This window comes from Macrotis lagotis, chromosome 1 (genome assembly GCF_037893015.1).
Source record: "Macrotis lagotis isolate mMagLag1 chromosome 1, bilby.v1.9.chrom.fasta, whole genome shotgun sequence".
NCBI classification, from domain to species: Eukaryota; Metazoa; Chordata; class Mammalia; order Peramelemorphia; family Peramelidae; genus Macrotis; species Macrotis lagotis.
In genome coordinates, this window is record NC_133658.1 from 820,139,596 (window position 1) to 820,166,336 (window position 26,741).

The 26,741-nt window shown below is 33.8% G+C and overlaps 1 protein-coding gene across 5 annotated transcripts in view; it reads right to left on the minus strand.

Moving 5' to 3' along the window:
* Positions 1 to 26,741, minus strand: part of NOX4 (NADPH oxidase 4) — a 255,234-nt gene that overhangs the window by 116,865 nt on the left and 111,628 nt on the right. For all 5 annotated transcript variants that reach the window (XR_012474419.1, XM_074217078.1, XM_074217079.1 and 2 more), the window contains one exon: positions 1,776 to 1,836. Coding sequence is in view for 4 of the 5 variants with exons in the window: in XM_074217078.1 (XP_074073179.1) it covers positions 1,776 to 1,836 (61 nt within the window). In the remaining variant the exon portion in view is untranslated. The remainder of the gene's footprint in view (positions 1 to 1,775; positions 1,837 to 26,741) is intronic.

Below are 26,741 nucleotides of genomic sequence, written 5' to 3' on the forward strand. Positions count from 1 at the left end.
AGGAACTCAGGTCTTCCTGAATCAAAGTATTAGGAGGGGGCAACTAGATGGAGCAATGGATAAAGCATCAGCCCTGGACTCAGGAGCATCTTAATTCAAATCCAACCTCAGACACATATATACCTAGCTGTGTGACCTTAGGCAAATCATTTAACCCCATTGCCTTAATAAACAAAATTTTTGAAAAATTATTATGCCCCCCTAACTGCCCCCATAGTTGAAGTACTATTATTGCTTCCCTTATACTCCATCTTTTGAAGTTTAGCAAAGATCTCTGTTAACTATTACCACTCCTATAGATTTATTTGGTTTTTGCTTTTCATTGTTCAGTTCTGTTCAGGAAATCTAAGCTAATGATGGCAGAGGAATTAGAAGAAACATACAAAAGAGCAAAGAAAGCTTCAGAGAAAAGATGTTTACCAAGTTTGAAGCATCTAGGCAAATCCAAAATCATACTTATAGATGAACTCCAATGGATCTTTTTTCTCCCCAAAGAACTAGTGCAATTTGTATAAATTGAAAATGTGAAGAAGTAATGGAGATAAGACCTCAAAACAGGTCTGAAAGGCTTGGTTCCTTCAGTTTGCACATGGTTTCCTCACCTGGGGAAATGTGAAACTCATGAAAAGGAAAAATCACTTTCTGGAATATCTTTCACTGTTAGAAACCTCTTAGAACTTTATGCAACAGTACATTTCTGTTATCTAGCATTCTGTCATTGGGAAGGCTAATGAATCAGGTTTTATAAAGAGGTGAAAGTAGAAATATGAGTTGGTAGTTATTAATGTGTTCACAACTTTATCTTTGGTAATCATAATAAATCAACAATAATTGATTAAGTACCTACAACGTTCTGAGAAATGCCCTGGAGATACAAAGGCAAAAGTGATTAAATATTCTGTACCCTACAGCAGTTCACAGTCTAATGAAGGAAACAATATGTTCATTTATAAATGTACTTACCATTCCCTTATTATATACACTGCTTTATCTCTCCTTTTTTTTTCAAACTCTTAGGGGAAACCACTGCTGCCTTTTTTCTCATTCCTGAACCCTCACCAATCCACTTTCCTAAACATTATTCAACCTAATAATCTCTCCAAAATTACTACCATTTTCTTAATCACCAAATCCAATGGCTTTATCTCATTCCTTCACCATACTGACTGATTCATTGAACTTGACACCACTGGACATACTCTTCTCCTGGAAATCCTCTCTCTTCCAGCATTAGCATTACTCCCACAATTAGCCCCTTTGTACCTGTGTTTTGGTTTCTTTTTTCGTATCCCTTTCTCTCCTCTGAACTCCTATAACACTTCATTAGTCTAGAAATAATTATAAGCAGTTTTCTTGTGTTGCTATTTAACTGGATTTTAAGCTCAAAGGTAGCCCCTATATTTCATGACTTTTTTGAAGTCACCAAAGCATCTAGATAAAAAAAAAATTGTTGAAGAATGCAATATTGCAAAGTAAATTGGCACACAGCTATAATTACAACAATTGGGAGAATGGGAAAAAGTACAGAAAGATAAACGGATGGATAGATAAATCAATTAAAAGTTGGAATGATAGACGATATGTAAGTAATGGTATGAATAAATGAATAAATTGATGCAAAATAATTAAATGAATGAATGAATAAATAGTAGAGTGATTTATTTAATTAATTTCTTAAGCGTATAGATGAATAAGAGTATTATTTACTGTCAAGAAAAAAACATTTATTTCCAAATGCCTTAAAATCTGGTCCCCAAAGTATATTTTCTACATACCTGTCCAGTCTCCAACTATTTTCAGATGAACCCCAAATATTGCTTTGGTTTCAGTTGGGCACTAAAAAAATAAATAAATAAAGCATCAATCTATTCTGAATAATAATGTAAATTTCAATTAAGCTTCAAACATAATTTTCTTCATGAAGAAAAAGCCCAAATCAATAGAAAAAAGGAAAAACATTAAATTTATAGAAATTCTTGCTAAAAACAAGAATAACAAAGTAATAAAGTAAACAAGACAAAAAGACAATCAGATAAAATATGTTTATACTAGATTCCAAAAGAAAAGTTAAGCATTTTCCTTTGCAAATACATAAATAATTATATAAAATAACATTAACAAATTTCTAAATTTTTGTTATGACTTATTTTTTAAAAAAAAACTTTATTTGTTAATATGCCCCATAGTCTAAAAAACTATTTTGTACCACAAGTGAAAAGTTGGCATTTTCCCCAAATAATCTTATAGAAGTCATTGTGGCAACCCCAGAAATCCTCACTTCATCTACTGTTTTCTTCTCACTAATACCATTCCTTTTTAGTATCATAGCTTGCATTCCCTAAATATGATAAATGAATGCCTGTTAATATAGTTGCATTCACTTATATTACTCGGAACATTGAGATGGAGCTAGTTGTATTATAGGGATGATGATGCTAGTGATTATGACAAAATTAGTACAATCTTGTCAGGATGGATACAAAAAGAGAAAAGAGGGAAAAGATAATTTGATAGAAATAGAAGACCAAAAATGTGATTCAAGGGAAAATATTTTTTCCTGGGAAACCACAAGCAAAACAAGGAATAGAGGCAAAAACAAAGAAGAAAAATATACAGATAAGTATAATTCTTCTGAAGGTTCTCAACATAATGAGAGAATCCAAGGCACATTAAACTAACTGTGATGACAGAATAAGATTGAATTACTGAGCAGCAGTGAGCCAATAAGAGGAAGGTATGGGATCTACTAATTGATGCCATACCATTGAAATCTTGGTTAGAAGAGCAATTTGGTAGAGAAAAGTTTAGTATTAAAGACTAGATGTCAAAGAAAGTAGGATGACAAGCAGAATTTCTATAATCTTCACATTATAAGAATCATAATTAATGTAAACAAGGATTTCAAAACTGTGATTTTTATTAGTTTTTCTAATAACATAAAATAATAAACAATATAAAATTGAAAAAGCTTAAAATCAATTAGCCTATTTTTTATTTAACTGCAGAAAGATTCCATTATTTTTCATATTTATTTATTTAATTTCAAATCAATAGGACTGTCCAATCTTATTTGCTAAATTAATATTCTAAATTTTAATTCTGGAAAAAAATATTTTTACCTTTTTCACATACATTTGCATAATCATTTTTTTATTTTTATAAATATTTTTTATTTAAGGCAATGGGGTTAAGTGACTTGCTCAAGGTCACTCAGCTAGGCAATTATTAAATGTCTGAAGACGCATTTGGACTGAGGTCCTCCTGACTCCAGGGCTGGTGCTCTATCCACTGCACCACATAGATGCCCCTATATAAGCTTTTAACACAGAGGAAACATCTCACTGTGACTAGGTATCTCCATGCATTAGTTTATATGTATTATTCTGATATTTGAATTATTCCATTTACTTTCCGATACTGAATGAATCCTATTTAACTCTCATAGCATATTCAACTTAAAGCAAGGGAGATTAGCATTCAAATCTGCAATCTCCAACATATATCAACATCCAGACATTTATTAGTTGTGAGACCTTAGGCAAATCTTTGAGGCTATTTCCTCTTCTGCTGATATGATGTATTAAAGAGATTTGCAGACTCTTTATTTGAAGTAATATAATTATCTATTTATTTATTATTCTTTTAAAAGAGGTAGCAAAGTAGAGTATATAGAAGATTGGCCTCCAAACCAGGAAGAATTGGTCTTGCACCTGACATAAACTATGTGACCCTTGGTAAATTACTTAACATCTGAATGATCTAAACCATTCTCTAAGATCATAAGTTTCTATAAAGATACTCAAGTATATTGATAGAGGGAATTTCCTTACTGGAAATTCTCTCTATCACTGAATCACAAATTCAATCTCAATCTATAAAGATGTAAGTTATAAAATTGGATGTCCTAAATCTCTCATAGAATATTTTATTAGGAAAATGTTGTACAAAACTTAAAATATCACAAGAGATGAGCATTTTTCTTGCTATTATTACTATTGGGGTTGTTATCATTAACCTTTCATTCCCCTTTGTTTCACAAGTTTCTGATAGAAATGTCATTGGACAAGTCACGATATGTTTATAAAATTGCTAAATATAAAATAAGTTGTTTTCCTAATGGATCGATGTTATAACTATGCTATTGTAAATAAATATGTTGATAATGGGCTAGATCCAGTACAATTTATTGGTTTGATTATCTGGAATATTTTCGGATTCCATTAATTATATGAGAATTAGTTATCTGTCAGTCCAATAAGAGAGTGAGCAGTTTCTGATGTAAATTATTAGCCACCAGGGAATATCTTTTCAGTTGTTCAGTAGTTGCTAAATTTTTATAGACTACAGGGATAAAACATAGTTTCCTTCATTTATTTGGACAATCAACATTGCACTCCTTTAACATAAATTTTATCCTTAGGGTTAAAATAATATAGAACAACTTTTTGTTGAACGGATCAAGGCTAGGCTAAATCCAGTGATTAGCATTGTTAGTACTGAATAGTTCTTGCTGTTGATAATAGTAAAGATGAAGTTGGTTTCAATTATTCATCTTTCTCTTTCCCCTTCACATCTTCCAAAGGAAAGAGTAAGCTTGAGATTGTTCCTTACTGGCAACATTCACATTCAAAAACTATGGGATAGAAATGGGAGTAAGTTATTTCTTATTGGACATTTTTTTCCTCAACTTCATACTCAGACAGGTTCAAATTTTATACCAAAAAAGAAATACATATGATTCAGTTATTTGTTCAATGCTTCTTTGTCAATACAATTTTCAGGAATTCATGAAGATATTTGAGATAAATGGAGAGATTCTGGTTGCCATTTTTGGAATTCAGTAACTATCGGTTCTATCAGGATGTAATTTTCACTCAAATTTGACAACAGTATGTCATTAGCCCCTAGGTACCTTCTCAATCTAAATGTATTTCTTTTCTTGACTGTCTATTACATACTCTAAAAATGTCTGTCCCCTCTTATAGCTGAAAAATTTATTATTTCTACAGCTCCTTACTTTGAATCTCTATTACTTCTGAGGATTCACAAGTAGTAGTAACAGTAGTAAGATTAGCAACAGCAGTAATAACAAAGTTTGTCCTTCATTCTTTTTAAAATTTATTTTAAATTTATTTAATTTATTTAATTTATTTTTATTAAAGATGTTATTTGAGTTTTACAATTTCCCCCCCAATCTTACTTCTACCCCTACCCCCCACGGAATGCAATCTGTCAGTCTTTACTTTGTTTCCATGTTCTATCTTGATCCAAATTGAGTGTGATGAGAGAGAAATCATATCCTTAAAGAAGAGACATGAAGTCTAAGAGGTAACAAGATCAGACAATAAGATATCTGCTTTTTTTCCTAAATTAAAGAAAATAGTCCTTGAACTTTGTTCAAACTCCACATCTCCTTATCTGGATACAGATGGGACTCTCCTTTGCAGACAGCCCAAAATTGTTCCCTATTGTTGCACTGATGGAATGAGCAAGTCCTTCAAGGTTGAACATCACTCCCATGTTGCTGTTAGGGTGTACAGTATTTTTATGGTTCTGCTCATCTCACTCAGCATCATTCTTGAAGAAGACCATGACATCAGGGAGGTGATGCTATGGCAAGCAAATGAATTGGATTTGAGTGAGGGGGGCTGTGCTAAGTCACGAGCCTCACTTTCTCCTTTACCTTGGGTCTAGTGGTCAAATATGAATCAGGATGACTGGAGATGGCCCCGGATGAGAGGAAAGCAGGATTAAGTAACTTGCCCAAGGTCACACAGCTAGTAAGTGTCAGTGGTTAAATTCTAACTCCAGTCCTCCTGATTCCAAGGCCCTAGCAGCAAAGCAGAACTAGCAATAATAGTAATGAATTAGTAAAACCAATGTGATCATTATGGGTAATTTTCAAAAGCTATGGGCTAGAAAACTAAATATGATATAGTCTATAAAACCATAAACTCAAAGTTTACTTCCCATCCAAGAAGACATCTTTAGAGTTACAATAACACAATATGAATGTGAAAAATATAAGGTAATTTGGACAGAAAAATATGAAAGATATTCTACTAGATAATATGGCATGCTTCTCAAGTACTACTCTTTTCAGTGATATGGAATACAATTAAAAATAATGAATGGTTTCATAGACTAACCAATACAATTCCATATCCAAGTCACTTTCCAACTATCTTAGCCATGAAGAATAGTACCTACCAAGAGCATATTAAAAAAAAATAAAAACAATCTTGCTTCTCTGACTGATTGTCCCACCAACTAATTATCAGAGTACTACTATAAAGTGAAATGGCCTTTTTTTCAACTCTCCACACTTAATCTCCTCTCTATTAATATAGATAGATAGGCACTGACATAAGGAGGCATTCAAGTGGTAAAGAAGATGGAGTTCTGGACCTGGAATCAGGAAGACATAGGTTCAAATCCAACTCAGATACTTAGTCTTTTTTATGATCCTGGGCAAGTCACTTAATATTTGTTTTAGTTTTTTCATTTGCAAAGTGAGTTAGAAAAGGAAATCGTAAACCATTCTAGTACACCTGCTAAGAATGGTGAGTTGGACAATTATGAATAAGCTCTGACTAATTAATTAACTAGCTAACTAATGAAACATATATATATATATATATATACATATATATAATGATTATTTAGTCACATGATATTATATTGTCTAAACAGGAATCTATTCTTCTCCAATCCACCAATCCATTAGATAAGCAAGTCTGTATTTAAGCTCCCAATTCAACTTCATATGATTGAGGTTATATAGAAGCAAAATGTAATGGATTTGGAGATATAAGATGATTGTGCCTGTCCTGCCTCCACCACTTTCAATCTAGTTGGCTTTGAATGAATCATTTAAATTTGCAGCGTCAATTTTCCTAATCTTCAAAACAGGGATGATAATATCCCTCAATAAGGCCTCTTTGAAGTTTAAATGAGGCATTTCATTAGAAAGTCTTATCTGTAAATCATCATATAAATGCGTCTATTATTATAATATAATATAATAAATATGATATGATATATAATATGACTGTAATCCATAGTTTTGTCTAGTTGAAACTCTTAAGGGAAAAGATCATTGGATCATAGAATTACTATCTAGTTGAAATACTTCATTTTACAGATAAGGAAACTGAAGTCCAGGGATATTAAGTAATTTGTCCAAGGTCACATAAGTATTATAATGTGAATATGAACCTACATTCTCCAACTTCAGAGCCAGTGGTCACAGCAGTAACAAGTCTTTCTCCCTCAGTCCATTGTTCTTTCTTTTTTCTTTTGTTTCTTCCTCCTTTCCTCCTTTCCTTTCTTACTTGGCTCTAAAAATCCAGAGATAACTGAAAGTCATAGTTCTAAATAAAAAAAAGGTCTTAAATCAACTGCAGAAAACTTGCTAGTTCCCCTCAAGGGATCAATAGTCAATTTGAAATGTATCCTATGTGAATAACACAAAGAAGACCCTTAGTATGATGTCATCTTTGAAGAAGTAATCAAAGAAAATTAAAGAAAAGGTTTAAATGGCTCCCCCATGCCAAATAATGTTAGATTCACTGATTTATTTTAAAACTATAATCAAGTAACTTAATTACTCTTTCATGGTTTCTAGATCTGTTTTCCATTAGTATTTAGGAAGCTGCCCAAGAGGAAAATGCTAATGTTGTTAATGTCTAAACTTTGCTTAGAGTGAAGGGGGGAAGGGTAAGTTACATGAAGAAGAGGGAGGAGGAGGAGGAGGAGAGATTTTCAAGACAGAGTTTCCTTGGAAATAGGAAATGTAGTCTTGGCCTTATTTAGTTTCATGCAAAGTCTAATATATCTCTGGTCTCTAGTAGAGGTAAAAGAAATAGTAAGTGGGAAATAATCACTAAGTGAAATTGACAAGGTAGAAAAGATTCTCAGATGTTTTGGAAAAAAAAACTAATCATCTTTCCTGTGATTTTTTTTTGTTCTGAATGTGTTCAATGACTCAACATTTATATTATACGCAAAAATGATTATAATAATGTTATATTATATCATACAAAAATACACAAAAATTATACCCAAAAATACACATGCTGATTGAGGAAGATGACCAAAATAAAGAAGTTGCTCAATACTACTCCTAACTGAGCACTCCATGAAAGGATGTCACTAACATGAAGAATAGAAAAGGACTAAAAAAACCAATGTGTTCATTTTTCAAATTAAGAAATTTTCTGAAATAAATAGGTTACATTTATTATTTGGCCCTGTTCTAGTGAACATTTTTATCAGTGAGTTGGATAAGACATAGGTGATAGATTTATCTAATTTTCAGAGGACTCTGAAGTTGGAATACATTAATAGCATATGGAATCTTCCTACAATTTTGGATTGAATGTAATAAAATGAAATTTAATAGGGTTAAATAGAAAGTCTAACTTTTTTTGGCTGGGAAGAAATTAAAAATTAGTTCTAGTGTGACACAATAACACACTTGGAACTCAAGTTTACAATTAGACCATAGCTTTTCTTAAATGCTGTTCCAAGGATACAATAATGATTAAAAACTCCAGGGGTCCTTGGAGTGTTTGGAAGTAGAGATTCTTTCCTCTCAATAAGGTTGACATTTGTTTTGAAAGAATTTAGAAGATTCCAAGGGGCAGACAGAACAACAACTATATATTTGATGAAGAGATCTCTCCTCTCCAAATTGTTGCCCATGAGGCCCAAGCCTAGGAATCAAATCATCCATTTAGAGGAAAGTTCCTTCTCAGTCATTGCCATCATGTTACAATTAATTTCTAGGCTCTCACAATCTACCCTCTAACTTTTGGCCTCCAAAGACCTGGTGGGCAAAACTAGTGTCTATAAATAAAAGTAAAGTTTTAGAAGCTCATAATCCTACCTGCTATAGATTTAAAAAAAAATATCATCCTCAAGAATTTTGATAATTTATATGCCAATTGTTTCCTCCCAAGACACAGAATCTTCTCTATTCTGATGTAATAATACACTTGGGTCTTAAAATTGCAAATAAGGTGATGACTTAATTAAATTATAGCACAAAGATAAATTTTAAGCACAGTGAAACTCTTGGAAATAGATTTTTGCTTCCATGAGATATGAGGAGTTCCATAAGGACAGTCAGCGAAGCTCCTATATGTTCTTTGAGAAGGCCTTCCCCTCCAGATGGGCACTTTAAATTCAAAGGCCAGCAATTGTGTCTCAGATCATTCCCCTGAGGGGAGTCTTCATTACCTTTTGCTAGCATTGCTGAGTTTCAATCAAACCCTGGGTTACCATAGTTTTAAAAAAAATACAAGTTCAAAATAGAGTAGTTGTGGTTAGACAGAATTTTATCTGCAAAGTCTGGGGTTAGAAGATGATGTGGCAAACTATAAAAGATAATGTCCTCCTGGGCTGTATCAAGTGAGGCACAGTTTCCAGGAATAAGGAAGACAAGAGTCCCTTGGTACTTTGCTTTAGTCAGACCTCATGTGAAGTATTGTTTTCAGCAGTAGCCACCACTGTTAAACAAAAAAGGATATTAAATAAACAGAAGAAATTTCAGAAGAGGGCAATCAGGATGGTAAGGCTCATGATTGCCTGTAAATTTTAAATAAATGTTTAATAATTGAGTTAGCAATTGAAGGACCTCTAGAGAAGAGAAATTCAGGGTAGGATATATCATAGCTATTTGAAGGACTGGATTCGAAAGAAAGATTAGACTTATTCTCCTTGGCTGGAAGGTCAGATTTGAAGAATTCATAGTACCAGGAATTTGACTTGCCTCTCCCACTTTTGTGGCTTTACATAAGCTCTCCTGCATGTGTGGAATGCACTTCCTAATCATCTACACCTCTTACAATTCCTTGCTTCCTTTCAGATTCTTCTCATCTTCTATCTCCTATTAGAATCTATTCCTGATTCCCTTACTTGAGTTCACTTCAGTTCTCTCTCTCTCTCTCTCTCTCTCTTCTTACATGCCTATAAATTGTCTGTTTACATGTTTAATGCTCCTCATAGAATAAAAAGTCTTCAGATTTTGCCTCTGACTTTCTCTCTAGTTCCTAACTGAAGCTTTCTCATACTGGCTCCAATACCGACTTTATGATCTTCAAAATCTTGCCTTTACTGCTGTCTCATCCTATAACATCTCTCAATACCTGGGGGCTACTCACCCTCACTCTACAATTGATGAGTTCCTTCTGAGGATAGCATTTTGTGAAGGGCTTAGGACTTCCAAGTACCTTCTTCCTACCCCTCCACCCTCTTCACTTTTCAATTCCCCTTTGTGTAGAGTTTCCTCTGTTAAAATGTAAGCTCTTACATAGAAGAGACTATCTTTTGTCTTATTTAATAAATGTTTGCTTCTTTTCTTCCTAATACAGTCCCTGGAATATAGCTGGTATTTCATAATACTTTAATGAATTGGAGTCGGACAATAACTGTGAAGAAAATAGTATAAGTATTAACATGCTTATGTTATATATCAGGAAACCATGTTTTTGAGCATTTAATGTTTCAGAGACATTGAGTTACTTGTCTGAGTTGACTTGGTTGTGAAGAATCAGAGGTAAGATTCAAACCCTAGTCTTCTGACTTCCATTCTAGTTGGAAATCTTACACTGTATTACTCTGAATATATTTGTTTCAATATTGTCTCCCCCATTAGATTATAAGCTCCTTGAGAGCAAGAATTCTCTTTTGTCTTTTTTTTTTATCCTAGTGCTTAGTACAGTTCCCATAGACACATGGCAGACACTTAATGTTTATTAACTGATTGATAGATTCAATTCTACAAACATATATCAAGAACCTAGATAGTCTATGCACATTCCAGGAAAAAAAACAATGAATTAAATTTGCTCATCAACACTAAAGTTACACTGAAAAATAAGACAGACTTCAAATGAGAACACTCAAAACAAAAGCATTATCTAAATGTCGAAGTATTGTATTCTTAAATCAGATTTGTGTGCTAGATCTCACTAAGAAGAGCTCTGAAGAAATAAAGTATGGAATACCACAGTAAATCAATCAAATATTCATTTAAATGCTTATTATATATTGGGTGCTACTGATTCAACAAGAATTTCCAAATGGTCCCAGACATCCAAGAGGAGAAAATACGTGCATAAATACATATATAAGCTAATATTATATATCTGAAATAAATATAAAGTAATTTGAGAAGGCAGAACATTATTAGGCAAAAATCAGGAAAGTATTAATAAAGAAAGTGATTCAAAGGAAAGCAGAAATTCTCAGAGGTTGGGATGAGACAAAAGTGGGTTTAAGCCATGTAAGACAGTCTTTGTAAGGGCAAGAAGAAAGTAGTTTATGTGTATGGAATAGAAAGTAGAACGGTATGGTTAAATCCAAGAATGTAAGGTTGAAAAGAATATGTTAGAAGTCTTCAAAGGTAAGAAGGGGCCAATACTAAAAGGAATTTTAATTTCAGATTATGTAACTGACTTTTTAGTCAATAAAGAACAATAGAAGTCTGTCAAAGGGGAGGTTGATATGACCAGACTCTGAACTTTGGAAAAACACTTTCAGAGAATTTGACACTGATGGATGCATTTCAATTGGGAAATGACTGAGCAAGCTCTGTTATATGAATGTAATAGAATAATATTGTGCAATGAGAAAGAGTGAGCAGGCAGATTTCAGAAAAATCTAGAAATATTTACATGGACTGAGGCTGGGTGAAGTTAGAAAAATCAGGAGAAAATTGTACTATAAAGTAATTTTGTGAGATGATCAACTTTGATTGACTTAGCTCTTCTCAGCAATACAATAATCCTAGAGAATGACAAAAGACTCATGAAGAAAGATGTTAAACACTCCAGAGAAGGAATTGGAATCTGAATGCAGATTAAAGCATATTATTTTCACTTTTTTTCATAGTTTTTTTCTCTTTTCACAACATGACTACTATGAAAAGATGTTTTACAAGACTGTACATACATAACCTATGTCAAATTGCTTACTGTCTTACGGAGGTGGGAGGGAAAGGGAGAGAGAAAAAATTGGGAGTCTAAATTTCATAAAAATGAATTTAAAAAACAGAAAATCATTTTGGTGACTATGTGGAGGATATGTTAGAACAAGGAGAGGTTGGAGTTAGGAGGACCACTGAGCAGGTAGTTGAAGTAGACAGTAGATGAGAAATGATAAGGGCTTGAACTAGAGTGCTGGTTATATGAGTAGAGGAAAAAAGAGTGTACTCAAACAATGTAATGGAGATAGAAATGAAAAGATTTGGCAATTGACTAGATGTGTAGGATGAGGGAAAGTGAGGCATAGAGAATAAAGGTGATGAATGTGTTAAAGATGAAATTGCTCATAACAATAATAAGGAAGTTCAGAAGAAGGGAGCTTTTGGAAGCAAAGATAAGTTAATTGTATTGATCACAGTGAGCTTGAGAAGCTGATGGGGTATCTTAGGAAATATCTAATAGACGACTGGTTCTGTAAAGGAAATCAAGAGAGCAACTAGAGCTAGTAGCCAGGAGCACTGAACTCACCAACCTTTGACAAAACCCAAAATAACAACTACCAACTCTAAATAGGTTATATTTTAAAATGATTTAAGACTTTGAGAGAGATATTTCAAAAATGACATGCCTATCCTTTAATTCAATAAATGTTAAGTGCCTACTATCTATGCATTGCTAAACTGGCCCCAGGGGATACAAAGATTAAAAAAGTAAAACATGAGAATGGATGAGATCAGCAAGGGAGAGGAGAAAAATAATTGTAGAGGACTAAGAACAGAGTTCCCATTTAGGGGAAAGGAAATCCATTTAGTAAAAAGGCTCTTTTGTATAATACAAACCTTTCATAGTTTTTCATTAAAAAAATAATAAACAGGCCCAGAGGAAATCTATGATATATGAAATGCATTCAATTTTTCATACTTTCTCATATGACCAATATCTAAGTTCAACAGATTCAAACTTAATAAGACCATGCTTAAGTCTGATTTTTTAAATTGAAGATTCTTATTCCTGACAAAGATCTAGATAGAATTCAAAGTATTATTCAAATCCTACTAATGTCCTTTACATGAAAAAATAAAGTAGAAATATAAATAAGGCTAATAGTAAAATGAAATAAATAGTATGAATGGTAAACCATAAAACATTTTTATTTCAGTGTCATTTATCTTACTCTGACAAAATATTTTGGTTTGCATAAAATAACTGTATTGAAATTTGTTGTTTAGTCCTTTTCCAGTGGTATTCCACTCTTCACAACCCCATTGAGAATTCTCTTGGCAAAGATACTTGAGTGGTTTGCCATTTCCTTCTCCAGCTCATTTTACAGATGAGAAACTAAAACAAACAATAAGTGATTTGCCCAAGGTCTCACAGCTAGTAAGTATCTGAGGACAGATTTATTTTTTTTTTTGCAAGGCAAATGGGGTTAAGTGGCTTACCCAAGGCCACACAGCTAGGTAATTATTAAGTGTCTGAGACCGGATTTGAACCCAGGTACTCCTGACTCCAAGGCCGGTGCTTTATCCACTGTGCCACCTAGCCGCCCCCTGAGGACAGATTTAACAGATGAAGATAAATTTTTCTGTCTCCAGGCTGAGGATTCTATATACTGTGCCACTTAGCTGCCCGAGTACTGAAGTTTACTCAATCCTTTACAATTTGCATAACTTTTAGAATTTTCTGTAACACAAATATAGGCATGAAATATGATTATGAATATTGATAATTTAAATAATTCAAAAAATTAGTCTATAAATACCATAGCAATATAATAAGAATAACTGAAAAAGTTCTGTGGTTTCAAGTTTGGATTATTTTTATTTCCAAGATTCTTTTATGAGATCTGTTGGTCAGGTTCCCTAGTCACTGATGCTTAGTCATAATAAATATTATTCTGCAGTAGAGTATTATAAAAGATAGTAAGGTGTAGTAGAAAGAATACTATACTGAGACAAAGGAAAATTTAGATTATTGTCTTGGCCACTAACTTGTTATGTGGCCTTAGGGAAATCACTTTAGTTTTTTCATAGACTCAGTTTCCTCATTCCATAAAATGAGGGAGTTAAATTAAGTTCTTACCATGTCAATTTATTGCTTAATCTCTAGTGGCTGTCAATGAACTTTGGGAGCAAAATCTGGCACTGCCATGGCAAACACAGGCAGGACTAGAATTCAATAAATCTAGGAGCTTTTTAAGTGAATTAATTAAATGTTTTACCAATAGAGCAAGCTAATTTTTAAATAGATAATTTTGTATGGTCTGTGAATAATGTTATAAATATCAAAATGATCCTTGGAGAAAAAAATGATTTCCTACCCCTATTCTAAGTCAATATTAGAAGACTTGGGGTTTTGCTGTGCAGGAGAAATAACTCACACACACCTAATGAGTGCAGTATATAACAGAAGGGTGGCAGTGGAGACTTCAGAATAGGAGAGTCCTTGGTAGGGTTATAGTTGGCAACCACCCAAGGGACCCAAGGGAGTAAGATCATTTGTGGAAGAGCATGACATGATCACGCTTCTAGCCATGGCTTATGAGTGGAAAGTCCAAAGTTGATACTCAGTGCAGACCTCAGAAAATAATAGTAAAACGGAACTGAAGGGACATTACTCTCCATAACCTGGGATTAGAACTTGATCATACTAATAGGGCTAAAAATAATAATGGTCATAATGATAATAATAATAATAACACAAAAATACAAAAAAAAATAAAATGAGTAAATAAAAGAGAAAGGAGCACAACTATGGATAGGTACTATGGAAATAGAGAAGATCCAGGTTCATATTCAAAGGAAGATAATGGAGCAAAATAAAAATCCATTTCTTTTTTAGTGAGAAATGCCAAATGATCACAAGCAGAAAATTATTTCCTAGAACTTAAAAAGGACTTAAAAATTAAATAAGATAGAACAAGGAAAATTATAAAACATATTAGAACAATCAAAAACAATCAAGAAAATTATGAAAAGAAAGTAATTCAACTTGAAATAGAGATTTAAAAACTTAAGGAAGAAAATAATTTCTTGAAAGCTAGAACTGTATGCTACAAAGAAATAAAATTAATGAAAAATAGAAAAAGAATGTGAAATATTTCATCAGAAAATCAAATAATCTGCCTGAAGTTTATGATAAAAATAAAATAATTATATAATATTACAAGAAATTAAGGAAAATTGCTCTGAAATTCTAGAAAAAGTAATCAAAGTAGAAATAGAAAAAAAAATCACCAGTAACCACCAGAAAGACATCACAGTACAAAAATTTATCATGGTCAAATTTCAAAGCTCCCAGATTAAGGGGAAAATATTGGCAGCAACAAGAAAAAAATAATTTAAATATTGTGGAATTTCAGAAAGTATTACACAAGATCCAGCAACTTCTCCATTAGAGACTATAGATCTTATAACATTACATTTCCTAGAGCAAAAGATCTGTGGTTACCTCCATGAGTAACTTACCCAGCAAAATTAATCCTGAATGGAAAAAAAAACCCAGGGCATTTAACAAACTGAAAGACATTCAAATATTTGTGACAAAAACGGTAGAACTTAAGGGAAATTTTGACACACAACATTTGGGAGAAATAAGAAAGGAAACAAAGGCCAATTATGAGAGACACAGTGAGATCAAATTGTTTACGTTTCACATATGAAATATTATCAGTTCTTTTTTAACAGTCATTTTTATTTGGGCTAAACTGAGCATAATGAATAAGTCTTTAAAATGGTGTAAGGAGAGAAAACGGAGCAATTATCTCATACAAAGGAAACAAAATAAGGCAAAAAGATACAGATGAGGCTAGTAAGGGGAGGGCAGATAATACTGAAAACTCTCATTGGAAATAGGTTAAAGAAGAAACAATATATATTTCTAGATGGGCATAAAAATTTACTAAAAATGTACTCAGTGCTAAAAATTATTATATTATTATTATTAAATGTAAAAAAATTCTAAAAGGCATTTATGCATTGTAAAGATGTTTGCACTTGAGGATGCTTAATGTCTCTTCTAAATATGAGATTCTAAGATTACCACTTTACAAAGGAAAAAGGTGAATTTTGGTGTTCTTAGAATTCTGATGTCTTGACAAAGTGTCATGTGTATTAACAAATTCCAGAGTAAAATCTCTATTACCATTTCTCATCAAGGTCTAAACTACATGCTCTAGAAAGATGTACTTACAAGTATTCTTGCTATGTTACTAATCCATATTATCAAATGAAGATGTTTTTAACTGATATAAAATTCATCAGTACTTAATGGTACTTCAACCCAACTGACAAACACTTCCTGAGAGTTTGAAGATTGTTTAACTCTGTAAAACAACTGTGAGAAACATTAAAAATTAAAATTTTGATGTTTGAGAGTTCTATGCCCTAGTTGTCTTATGTTCACTGAAAACTTGATAGAAGTTTCCTAAACTGACTGCTAGAGAAATGAAAACTACAAAGGAGGAAAAATGATTTAAAAATACAGACAGGCTATGTAAAGAACCCAGACAAGAACAAACTTAACAGACTTAGTTCTGACTCATGGAAAATGGAATGGGAAATAAGGTTTACCCAAATCTGGACCAATGAATCATACAATTTAGAAGACAGATATAAGAAAAACACTGTTGTAAGACTACAGAAATGAAAACTAAAGGAGAGGAAACCATATACACACTCCCAAAGACCAATAACTTTAAAGAAAATCTCATACTGTTTGCCAATTTTTCTTCATTTCCGAAATTGATAGAGAGCATCTTAAAATGTTGCTAGACATACCAAATAGCTTTATTTTGTAAACAGGAGAAGTTCAAAACTGAATAAGAAGAGACATTTTCTTGAACGATAGCTTCATTTAGTATCCAAATTTGGATCCACATCTTTGATCATCACAAACATATATATATATATATATATATATATATATATATATATATATATATATATATATATATATCAGAAGACAACCTTAAGAGTAGATTTCCATGTGGAAACACCAGGTATTCACAATTAAATAGAATTTTGGAAAACTAGGTTATGACATTTTTTGGTGAGTGCATATTCACACCAAAGATACTAATCTTTAACTGGGAAAAGCATGGTTTAATCACTCCACTTTACATCTGCTACACTACCTGGTTTCAACTTCACTAACAAGTTGCCTTTCTCAGGATAAGTGCATTATTTCTAAGCTCACCATGGTGCTGCTTAATTATCTTAATTGACAATACTTCCCTCAGTCTCTTTTTGGAGGTCAAAGCACTAAACTCCTCTCAATGTATTCCTTTATAGATGATAGAAACTGGGCTTCATTTAAGTCTGTTTTACATATACTATTCTGGCTAGCTTTAATTCCATGAAACAAGATGCTTCCATGCTGGTACCCTCCTGGTGTCATTGTTCTGTCTCTCTGTCTCTCATCCATACTTTCCTGTCTTCTATTGTGAATTTTCTATTACTTTAAATTATAAGCTCCTGGAGGACAGAAACTGTCTTTCTTTCTTTTTATTAATTTATCCCCAGTGTTTATCCCAGTGACTGGCATATAATAGGAATTTAATAAATATTTATTAGATTATACTGGCAAGTGGTCTGATCCAAGAATTAGCTTCTTCAGTCATCTAGTGTATCAAGTTGTTCTTTTCTTCATCTCTAAAATAGAGGCATTGTTTAACAAGAGTGTAGAGGAGCGCTGTCCTTCAAGTCAAAACATGTCTTTACCCCTTCCCCATACTAAATGATACTCATCAAAGTCACTTTATCTCATTGGGCTTCATTTTCCTCATCTGTAAAATTATTAGATCCCTTCCAATTCTAAAATTCTATAATTCTAATTAGATGATTTCTATGAATCTAATTTAATATTAATTTTGTTCTGTAAATAAAGTTAAAAAATAATATTGTACAGAGTGGGGAAAAAGAAGTGGGGGAGGGGCACATGGGTCAATTGTGAACTGCTATAGATGTCTCCATCTAATACTGATACTCAGAGGGCATACTATCAATACTCCAAAATGCTACTTGCAAAAAATGGAAAGCAAGAGCATTCAGAGCATGTTGACATGAAAGAGAGATTGAGGGCTTAATTTCTATAAGGGGAAATTAAATTCTTTTTCTTTCATGGCCAGAGACTAAAACCTTTTTACTAGTCTCCAGATATTTCACAAGGAAAAGACACAGATGTCAGCAGACGAAAGTCTATTGACTTCCGGCCAAGATGGTGGTGAGAAGACAGACACAGTTCTAAAGTCTCCTGATCTCTTCCCCACCTATCACAAGAAACAAACATCTTAAAAGAATCTGACCCACAAAACCCAGAAAGAAAAGCCAGGAGAAAGAACATCTCTACCTCAGGATTTGTCTCCTGCAGCAGCTTTGGCCAAATTCAGCGGGTGAGTCTGGGCTCAGAGGGAGGATCAGCCCCGGATCAGCCAGATTAACAGCTGAATTGGAATCAGGAGTCTGAGGGCTCGAGAGCCAGACCTGCTGGATCAGTGGAGGGGCTGGACAGGGGCTTGGGTTGGCAGGAGAGTGGAGGCTCCGGTGTTGGTGCTGCCTCTCTGGAGCTTGGGGACAGGGCTGGGGGGAGAGTTCTGATGTGGGAGAGCTGTGGACACCATCCCTGGGCTCCTCTGCTCTCAGGAACTCCAAGTCCAACCTCCATTGTGGCTGAGGCCTCTTCCCAAACAAAAAAATGCAAACTACTTCTGCCTCAAGCCCAGGTGTGTGTGCAGAAGAACCAGCCCAGCTGAGGAATGACCTCAGGCCAGGTTAAAGCCTACCCTTGACTGAAGGCAAAATTATTCAATAGCTCCAACCCCTCCCTTCAAGCAAAGGGAGAAGGCCTCAATGAAGGTCACAGACACTCCAGAGAAAGCAACCAACACCTCCTACTGGCCAGCCAGAGAAACCGCATTCAGTGAGTAAAGCCTTTAGCAATCCCAAGCCCCTGTGAACCAGCCCTGCCCCAACTCAAGGTCTTAGCAAAAATGAAGAAGGGTCAGCGGAAAGGTGTATCCATAGAAAAATTCCTGGAAGGGAAAGACCCTAACTCAGAGAGACCTGGAACCTCTGGGAGAATAAAATCTGGTCTCCAGTACAGAAAGACTTCTTTGAAGAAATAAGGAAGGAGCTTAAAAATTTGGGAGAGACAATACCTTGCAACAAGAAAAACAAAACTTTAGAAAGTACAATTGGACAAATACAAAAGGAGAATAAATCTCTCAGATCATCAATTGGACAATTACAAAATGAGAATAAATCTCTCAGATCATCAATTGGATCAATACAAAATGAGAATAATTCTCTCATATCCTCAAATGGGCAAATGTAAAAAGAAATTAATTCTCTCAAAACCTCAATTGGTCAAATGGAAAGCTCTTTCAAAAGTAGAATTGACCCATTGTAAAAAGAGTTGCAAAAGGTTAAAGAAGAAAACTCCTCCCCCCAAAAAAGAAGTCTACAGAAACTAACCACTCCATGAGACAGCAAGAGTCAGTTAAACAAAATCAAAAAATAGAAAAAATAGAAGCAAATGTAAAATACCTCATCAACAAAACCACTGACCTCAAGAATAGATTGATGAGGGGCAACCTGAAAATTATAGGACTTCCTGAAAACATTGAAGAGAAAAAAAAAAGCCTGGACTTAATATTACAGGATCTAGTGATGGAAAACTACCCTGATATCATGGAATCAGAGGGCAAAGTAGTTATTGAAAGAGTACATCGATCCCCACCAGAAAAAGATCCTAAAATGTAAACACCAAGGAATGTTGTGGCCAAACTCCAGAGCTATCAGATAAAAGAGAAAATCCTGCAAGCTGCCAAAAAGAAACAATTTAAATATCAAGGAGCCACAGTAAGGATCACGCAGGACCTGGCTGCATCAACATTAAGGCATCGAAGGGCCTGGAACAAGATATTTCAATGAGCAAAGGAGCTTGGAATGCAGCCAGGAATCTATTTTCCTGCAAAGCTGAGCCTTCTCTTCCAGGGTAAAAAATGGACATTTAATGAAATGGAAGAATTCCAAAAATTTCTGATGAAAATACCAGAGATAAACAGAAAATTTGGACATCAAACAGGAGGTTCAAGAGACACATGAAAAGGTAAAAAAAGGAAGGTGGCTGTAAAATAAAAAAATATGCAATCCAGTAAGTTGAAACTGGCTATATCCCAGCATGGGGTGGGGGGTGGGGGAAGAGCCTCTTATAAATCCTGAGAAATGTAACTCTAACAGAAAGAATACACCTAGCCAGAAATGATGGACATCCATGACCTATCCATGAGACTGCTATCTAATGGGTTGTAATTGGCTTTAACCCACTTGGAAGAAAGACTCTAATAACTCTCAGGAATTTTGACTCTATTCAATAGAATATACTGAACTAGTAGGGACAGACACTCAGAATTTTCTATGACTCAGATAGAATGATCTAAAAAAACACTACCTCATTAAAAAGCAGGGACAGGAAAAAGACAGGAGGAGGGAGGGGATTGAATGGGGTAAAACTCATTACACTAATTGGTAAAAAAAACTGATGGTAATAGAGGGGAAGAAGGGAGCAGAGGAGAAACACCTGAATCTTCTCCTCATCAGACTTGGCTTAAAGTCAACCTACACATACTCAGTTAACTTATAAAACATCTAACCTTTCAAGTATTAAAAGGGGAAAAGGGGAGGGGGGGGAAGGAGAAAGGGAAGGGGAGTGGGGGCAAAAGGGGGAAATAACAAAAGAAAGGGAAGGAAAAAGGGAAAAAGAGAAAGGGGAAAGAAAGGGGAGGGTGTGATATAGGAGGGCAAACACACTTAAGGGGGTGGTATTCAGAAACAAAATAGTCTGGAATATGGATAAAGGGGGGAAAGGGGGAAAATACAAACAGAGGGTAGACAGCATGGAGGGCAATAAAGAATTAGTAATCATAACCTTGAATGTGAACGGGATGAACTCTCCCTTAAAATGTAAGCAAATAGCAGAGTGGATTAAAAACCAGAATCCTACAATATGCTGCTTACAAGAAACTCATTTGAAACAGAGCAATACATATAGAGTAAAGGTAAAAGGTTGGAGCAAAATATATTTTGCTTCAGCTGAAGTAAAAAAAAAAGCAGGGGTAGCAATCCTTATCTCAGACAAAGCAGCAGTAAAAATAGATAGCATTAAAAGAGATAAGGAAGGAAACTTTATCCTCCTAAAAGGTACCATAGACAATAAAGTCATTTCAATATTGAATATATATGCACCCAGTGGGACAGCACCCAAATTCTCAGAGGAGAAGCTGAAAGAATTACAGGAAGACATAGACAGCAAAACTCTACTAGTGGGAGACCTCAAACTCCCACTATCAGATTTAGATAAATCGAATCATAAAATAAACAAGCAAGAAGTTAAGGAGGGAAATAGATTGTTAGAAAAATTGGATATGGTAGACTTATGGAGGAAACTGGGGATAGAAAGGAATATACCTTTTTCTCTGCAGTACATGGAACTTATACAAAAATTGACCATGTACTAGGACATAAAAACCTAATGATCAACTGCAAAAAGGCAGAAATAGTGAATACATCTTTCTCATATCACAGTGCAATAAAAGTCATATGCAATATGGGGCCAAGAAAATATAGACCCAGAACAAATTGGAAACTGAATAACCTCATTTTAAAAAATGAGTGGACCAAAAAACAAATTATAGAAAGAATTAACCATTTTATCCTAGCTAATGATAATAATGAAACAACATACCAAAACCTATGGGATTCATTCAAAGCGACTCTCAGGGGATATATTATAGCTCTAAATGCTTACATGAATAAATTGGAGAAAGGGGAAATCAATGAACTAAACATGCAACTAAAAAAATTAGAGAAAGAACAAATCAAAAATCCTCAATTATATACCAAATTAGAAATTCTAAAAATTAAAGGAGAAATTAATAAAATCAAAAACAAAAATACTATTGAATTAACAAATAAAACCAAAAGTTGGTATTATGAAAAAAACCAATAAAATTGATAAACTTCTAGTCAATTTGTAAAAAAAAGAAAGAAGAAAACCAAATTGGTAGTATCATAAATAAAAAGGTGAACTCACCACCAATGAGGAGGAAATTAATATAATAATTTGAAATTATTTTGCCCAACTCTATGCCAATAAATTTGATAATCTAAGTGAAATTGATGAATATTTACAAAAATATAAGTTGCCCAGGTTAAATGAAGAAGGGATTAAATACCTAAACAACCCTATCTCAGAAAAAGAAATTCAACAAGCCATTATTGAACTCCCTAAAAAAAAATCTCCAGGGCCTGATGGATTCACAAGTGAATTCTATCAAACATTTAAGGAACAATTGGTTCCAATCCTATATAAACTCTTTGGAAAAATAGGGAAAGATGGAACTCTGCCTAACTCTTTCTATGAAACCAATATGGTACTGTTACCTAAACCAGGAAGAGTTAAAACAGAGAAAGAAAATTATAGACCTATTTCCCTGATGATACAAAAATCGTGAATAAAATCTTAGCAAAACGATTACAAGTCATCACTAGGATAATACATTATGATCAAGTAGGATTTATTCCAGGAATGCAGGGTTGGTTTAATATTAGGAAAACTGTTAGTATACTCGATTATATCAACAACAAACCTATCAGAAACCATATGATCATATCAATAGATGCTGAAAAAAGCTTTTGACAAAATACAGCATCCATTCCTATTAAAAACACTAGAGAGTGTAGGAATAAATGGACTGTTCCTTAAAATAATTAGCAGTATCTATTTGAAACCATCAACAAGCATTATAGAGGCATTCCCAATAAGATCAGGGGTGAAACAAAGGTGTTCATTATCACCACTACTATTCAATATTGTATTAGAAATGTTAGCATCAGCAATTAGAGAAGAAAAAGAAATTGAAGGAATTAGAATTGGGAAGGAAGAGACAAAACTCTCACTCTTTGCAGATGATATGATGGTCTACCTAGAGAATCCCAAGAAATCATCCAAAAAACTACTGGAAACAATTAACAATTTTAGCAAAGTTGCAGGTTATAAAATAAACCCTCATAAATCCTCAACTTTTCTATATATGTCTAGCAAGAAACAGCAGGAAGAGCTAGAAAGAGAAATCCCATTCAAAGTAACCTCAGACAATATAAAATATTTGGGAGTCTACTTGCCAAGACAGACTCAGAATCTTTTTGAAAATAATTATAAAACACTTCTCACACAAATTAAATCAGATTTAAATAACTGGGCAAATATCAACTGCTCATGGATAGGTAGAGCTAATATAATAAAAATGAAAATTCTACCAAAACTAAACTATCTGTTTAGTGCCCTACCAATCAAAATTCCAAAAAATTACTTTAATGAGTTAGAAAAAATTGTAAGTAAATTCATATGGAGAAATAAAAAGTCAAGAATTGCCAAGAGCTTAATAAAAAAAAGTGCAAAAGAAGGTGGCTTAGCCCTACTTGATCTAAAATTATATTATAAAGCATCAGTCATCAAAACTGTTTGGTATTGTCTAAGAAATAGAGTGATGGACCAGTGGAAGAGACTAAGTGTAAAAGCAGGAGATGATTATAGTAATCTGCTGTTTGATAAACCCAAAGAGTCCAGCCATTGGGATAAAAACTCCCTTGTTGATAAAAATTGCTGGCATAATTGGAAGTTAGTTTGGAAGAAACTTAGATTAGACCAACACCTCACACCCTTTACCAAGAAGATCCAAATGGTTACAGGACATAGACATAAAAAACAATACTATAAGCAAATTAGAAGATCAAGGACTAGTTTCTCTCTGTCAGATCTATGGAAAGGGGAGCAGTTTATGACTAAGGAAGAGTTGGAGAACATCACCAAAAACCAATTAGATGATTTCGATTACATTAAATTAAAAAGCTTTTGCACAGATAAAACCAATGTAACCAAGATCAAAAGAAATGTAGTAAATTGGGAAACGATCTTTACAACTAATGATTCTGACAAAGGACTCATTTCTAAAATATATAGAGAACTGATTCATATTTTTTAAAACAAAAAGCCATTCCCGAATTGACAAATGGTCAAAGGATATGCAAAGGCAATTTACAGATGAGGAAATCAAAGTAATCCATAGCCATATGAAAAAATGCTCTAAATCATTAATTACTAGTGAAATGCAAATTAAAGCTTTTCTGAGGTACCACCTCACACCTCTTAGATTGGCCAATATGACCAGGAAGGATAATAATCATTGTTGGAAGGGTTGTGGGAAATCTGGGACACTATTACACTGTTGATGGAGCTGTGAACACATCCAACCCTTCTGGAGAGCTATTTGGAACTATGGCCAAAGAGCAACAAAAAATGTGCATACCCTTTGATCCAGCAATACCACTACTAGGTCTATACCCTGAAGAGATGATGAAAAAGGGTAAAAACATTACTTGTAAAAAAATATTTATAGCAGCCCTGTTTGTGGTGGCAAAGAATTGGAAATCAAGTAAATGTCCTTCAATTGGGGAATGGCTTAGAAAACTGTGGTGTATGTATGCCATGGAACAATATTGTTTTATTAGAAACCAGGAGGGATGGGATTTCAGGGAACCCTGGAGGGATTTGTATGACCTGATGCTGAGTGAGATGAGCAGAACCAGAAAAACACTGTACACCCTAACAGCAACATGGGAGTAATGTTCAAACTTCAAGGACTTGCTCATTCCATCAGTGCAACAATCAGGAACAATTTTGGGCTGTCTGCAAAGGAGAGTGCCATCTATATCCAGATTAGGAGATATGGAGTTTAAACAAAGTACAAGGACTATTCCTTTTAATTTAGAAAAAAAAACAGATATCTTATTGTTTGATCTTGTTACCTCTTAGACTCTCTTCTCTTCTTTAAGGATATGATTTCTCTCTCATCACACCCAATTTGGATCAAGGTACAACATGGAAACAAAGTAAAGACTGACAGAGTGCTTTCTGTTGGGGGGGGAAGGGAAGCAAGATTGGGGGGAAAATTGTAAAACTCAAATAATATCTTTAATAAAAATAAATTTAAGGAAAAAAGAGAAAAAAAGAAAGTCTATTGATAGAGAGGTACAAATCAATCCTTTACTATCAAGCAGTCAGTCAACAAACATTTATGAAGCACTTACTATGTCCCAAGCACTAAGAAAGGCATATGCAGACCCTGACCTCAAGGAGTTGAAAGCAGTGCTATAATTCAGAGATAATACTGTAACCCTTAAGCAACACAAATTTCTATTACAGCTTTATACCTAATTTAAGAGATCTTTTTTTGAAAGGAGAAAAACAAACCACTTAATGGAACGCTTTTATAAGATTCATGAAGTCCACCTCGAATTAGTAAAATACTACTACAATTTGAAAATTATAGAAACTACTTCTATACATTTCAGACTTTTATTTTTTCTTCATTTTTCATAATCTTAAAAAGATAAATCAAAAACAAATCAATATAAAATCATTAATATTTACTAATACTGAAAGAATATATAAAAATAACTCATAGTGAGTGGCTAGGTGGCGTTGTGGATTAAGCACCAGCCTTGGAGTCAGGAGTACCTGGGTTCAAATCCAGTCTCAGACACTTAATAATTACCTAGCTGTGTGGCCTTGGACAAGCCACTTAACCCTGTTTGCCTTGCAAAAACCTAAAAAAAAAAATAACTCATAGAAAAGGTACCATTTTGTAAAAAGAATGGTATTCATTTTGAATATCTTCAAGTCTCAATTTTTATGCTTTGGTGGATACTATGAAATAAACAGCCTACAATATATTTTATATATATATATATATATATATATATATATATATATATATATATATATATATATGAAATAGTATAAAAACATATGGTACAATGAGATGTATAGATGTAGGCATATCAGGAATGAATCATGGTTTAATTTTCTTATTATCCTAGAATTTCACAGCTATAAAGGAAGTCAGTGGTCACCTAGTGTCTCCCCACATTCCAAACTGAATCCTCACTATAGCATTTTCAACAAGTAATCATTAAGTCTTTGTTAATTACCTGAACTCGTGGGGTGGCTAGGTGACGCAGTGGATAAAGCACCGGCCCTGGAGTCAGGAGTACCTGGGTTCAAATCCAATCTCAGACACTTAATAATTACCTAGCTGTGTGGTCTTGGGCAAGCCTCTTTCCAACTTTTACCCATTATTTCTTAGAAAGAATAAATTCATGGAAGAATAAGAAGAAATAAGACAGTCTAATTCTTCTTTCTTTTTTTTCAGTTGTTGTTTTTTTTTGTTTTTTTTTTTGCAAGGCAATGGGGTTAAATGGCTTGCCCAAGGCCACACAGCTAGGTAATTATTAAGTGTCTGAGGCCGGATTTGAACTCAGGTACTCCTGACTCCAGGGCCGGTGCTATATCCACTGTGCTACCTAGCCGTCCCCCTAATTCTTCTTTCAATGTAATTTAAATTCCCAAGTAAACAAGTCTAAAAGGGAATATCTCAAAGGAAAGTCAGCAAAACATCTCTCTCTCCTACTAACCTCAACTTCTCTGGACTCTTCCCCTTTCACTCTCTAAAATTTTCTGGATTTTTAACAGGAAAACCAGAATGGACAGAACACCAGACATCACTTTAGTGATCATTACAGTCTGAAGAATAGCTGAAAGGTTTTTTTTTAACTATTTAGTTGTTGCTCTTTTGGTTTTTAAGACTTCAATAAAGCATCTTAAATATATTGAGGTGAAACAGATTTTAGG